The 3,279-nt window shown below is 35.4% G+C and overlaps 1 protein-coding gene across 4 annotated transcripts in view; it reads left to right on the forward strand.

The window, feature by feature from the left end:
• The first annotated feature begins 6 nt into the window (after positions 1 to 6).
• The window catches only part of LOC108732535, a 9,765-nt gene continuing 6,492 nt past the window's right edge, over positions 7 to 3,279 (forward strand). For 3 of the 4 annotated variants that reach the window (XM_025978353.1, XM_025978352.1, XM_025978351.1), the window contains exons 1-2: positions 7 to 161; positions 229 to 251. In XM_025978353.1, the coding sequence (XP_025834138.1) occupies positions 33 to 161; positions 229 to 251 (152 nt within the window). In that variant the 5' untranslated portion in view covers positions 7 to 32. Of the gene's footprint in view, positions 162 to 228; positions 539 to 1,481; positions 1,721 to 3,279 lie in introns of those variants that run through there. The other variant, XM_025978354.1, reaches the window with a different exon arrangement.

The raw sequence follows: 3,279 nt of genomic DNA on the forward strand, positions 1-3,279 counted from the left end.
GCTATCGCTGTTACAAGTTAAGAGACGCAAAGATGTTTCGACAATTTATAGCGATTGTTGTTCTTGCATTAATTTCTTTTACCTATTCACAATACACTTCGCGAGGCCAGTGTAGCGACAGAACTAACTTGAGAGCGGTGCAAAATTTCAGTTTTGCAAGGGTAAGTTAATTGCTATTTACAAATAAAAAACAAAACATTTCCTGCTTCATCAACTTTTTTTTTAAAGTATGCAAGTAATAATGCGTCATGGTATCCTATATACACATACGTCAACTCCGATTGCCAAATCGTAAATTTTGCCCTAACGAATAACGTAACTATGGATATGGTTTACATACAAAAGAATTTAACCACCGGTACATGGTTTGATAGACGTGGTGTAGTAACATGGGTACCGGGGACTAAAAGAGAAGGTGTTTTAAGTCTGGTTTACCCCGACGTTCCCGATCCACTAATATTTAGAATACTTGGAATTGATTATGTTCATTACACCATTGATTACAGATGCATCAATCTGGATCGCTCAAACAGAAGGGGTAAGAATAAGTTTATACTAATATATACGTTTGTATTAGCGTATAAGTTGTAAATTCGATAATTCTAAGGTGTGGTACAAATGAGAAGATTATTCGGGCTTACAGTTTGGTATCTACACTATTCCATACAGGGTGTTTCTCAAATAACCAGCAAGTTTTGAGCAGTGGGGAATCGCATGGTCAATAAAGCAGTGCGGTTAAGAGACAAAACAATTGCAAGTAATTACAATTGGAAGCCGGTCCTGGGTGTGAACTGTCAACCTACAGAGAAATTGTGATAGCAATTATGCAACCTCATCGATAAAAATAGCTTACTGCTATGCCGCTACACAGAATAATCTTCAGACGCCCATTGCGATAACAATTAATCAAATAACTATTTTGTTCATCGTTAATATCAAGTAATACTATTTAAAGTACCTACACCTCGACATGATATTAAAAATACAAAATATAAAAGCAATACGGCGTTGCAATGTCTTGTTTCGCTACGTGACCCTGCCAGGGCCGGACTGTACATTCAGACACGTTTTTCTGGAAAACAGTAGACTTTTGGAAGACGAAACATTTACATAATTTTCTTGTTTTATAACGCTCTATCACCTCCTGCAAGCTTGCCACTTATTTCAGAAACACCCTGTATAAAGAGGGGTTAGAAATTTGGAAATAAGGTACGTGCACGATATCGCAATCGGACGGACGGCACGGAGCTGTCTCATGGCACGTTCGGAATTTATCTTCAAAAGACGGTATTAACGGTTAGCAAACGTATGCCACGCATTATCCGTTTCACCACCTCAACACACTTTAATTTTAATTAACTTTCATGTTTATTACCCTTGATTACTAACCAAGTGGTAGATGTTAGCTAGACAATTTTAAATATTTTATATAGGTGTACGTTGCCCTTTAATATCTTAATAACCTATTTAATTTTCATTAGAATTTCTGTATATAATGAGCCGGACCAACTCCTTGTCACCAGCACTAAATGCTACAGTTCAACGAATCGTTCAAGCTAGCGGTCTTGGCGGAATAGAACAGATGCATGTTGTCCAGGACGCAAAATCCTGCACGAGATGAACGAGCTCTCCTGAATCAATGATTTTCTGATTGCAATTGTAATGTAAACTATAAAGTAACTTCTCACTGGTTTTTTGAAATAAATTAGCAACAACAGTATCTCAAAGGTTTTTTACCAATTTGGGAACCAATATAGTACACCGCATTTATTTTTTAACATTTTTGTGACAATTTTGTAGTTTATGAAAGTACTTAATAATAAAATTATTTTATATATAACTGAAAATTAGAATTTAGTTTCCATTTCTTTTCCCTTGCGACAAATCAAAGNGTTTTTGAAAGTACTTAATAATAAAATTGTTTTATATACAACTGAAAATTAAAATTTAGTTTCCATTTCTTTTCCAATGCGACAAATCAAAGCTCAATGCTTGACTAAACTCATCATCATCATCATCATCATAAGGTCGTCAGACCAAAGATTGGTTGGACTCGCACCTTCACTCCTTTTTATCCTAAGCTAACCCCTAAAACTAGAACAACCCACATCCATAACTATTTGCGAACAGTAATCTAATCTAGCTCTACCTCTACCCCTCTTAAATCCTATTTCTGCCTCTAATATGTCTCGGACTAGATCATCACGCCAGAGAAGGTGTCCTACCAACCTATCTCGCCTGTTTCTTATTCACATCCATAGAGTCCTCTGTCCTCCTATTCTTTCTGATACCCTTTTATTTCATTTCTAACGTTCTCTATCCACGGTATCCTCAGCATTCACCTACAGCACCACATTTCGAAATCTAGCTTTTCTTTTCCGATGATCCCACTGTCTGTTTCACACCCGTACAGCGCCGCGCTCCAAGCATTCACCTTTAACAATCTTTTTCGAATTTCTAAATTAATCGTTCGCGAGCATAGAACTGACTTCTTTTTATTGAGTCACTTACTTAAATTACTCGACCCTGCGCTATCCTCTGCTTTATATCTCTATTACTTCTTCCTCCCTTGACTTATCTCACTTCCCAGATACCTAAAATCAGCCACTTCTTCTAATCTTTCATCTCTTATCTTCATATTCGCTGTTTGCATTTTGTTTTACTTTTATTTATTTTCATAGGGTACTGTTCTGTCAATACCCCTTCCATTTTATTTAAAGCTATCTCTAACACCTCTTTGCTAGACGCTAATACTGCTATATCATCTACAAATCTAAGCATACTAACATGCAATTATCCATAGCACTGATTGACAATAGATTACTTTCTCTTAGAAAAACTCAAGTATAACGCGATAACACAAAACTTAATTAATTAATTTAATTAAAAACCAAAATTATATAATAAATAAATTAGTTCTTTTTAATGGGTAAGCACTGAAAATTATAACAATTGTGAAAAACAAGTAAGATTCGTTTTCCGACCGAAACTGGTTTTTACGACCGAAACCGAAACCGAAACCGAATTTCGGCAACGGTCTCAGTTTCGGCCGAAACCGAAACCGAAACTTCCTTATAAGGATCATGTTTTGAGAGAAAAATAAAGAAAACGTTATTATAATCAGCCTGTTTTATTTTTTTATCTTCAAATCACATAGCTCTGCAGTCTTTGACATTTTCACTTATTGATAATCAAATCAAAATCAACATAACAACCCCTCATTTAAGGAAATACTTAAAAATACTTAAAATAGGTGAGATGTTTATTTGAGTAAGTGTA

The sequence above is a fragment of the Agrilus planipennis genome, unplaced genomic scaffold (assembly GCF_000699045.2).
Source record: "Agrilus planipennis isolate EAB-ADULT unplaced genomic scaffold, Apla_2.0 scaffold6, whole genome shotgun sequence".
Lineage (NCBI taxonomy): Eukaryota > Metazoa > Arthropoda > Insecta > Coleoptera > Buprestidae > Agrilus > Agrilus planipennis.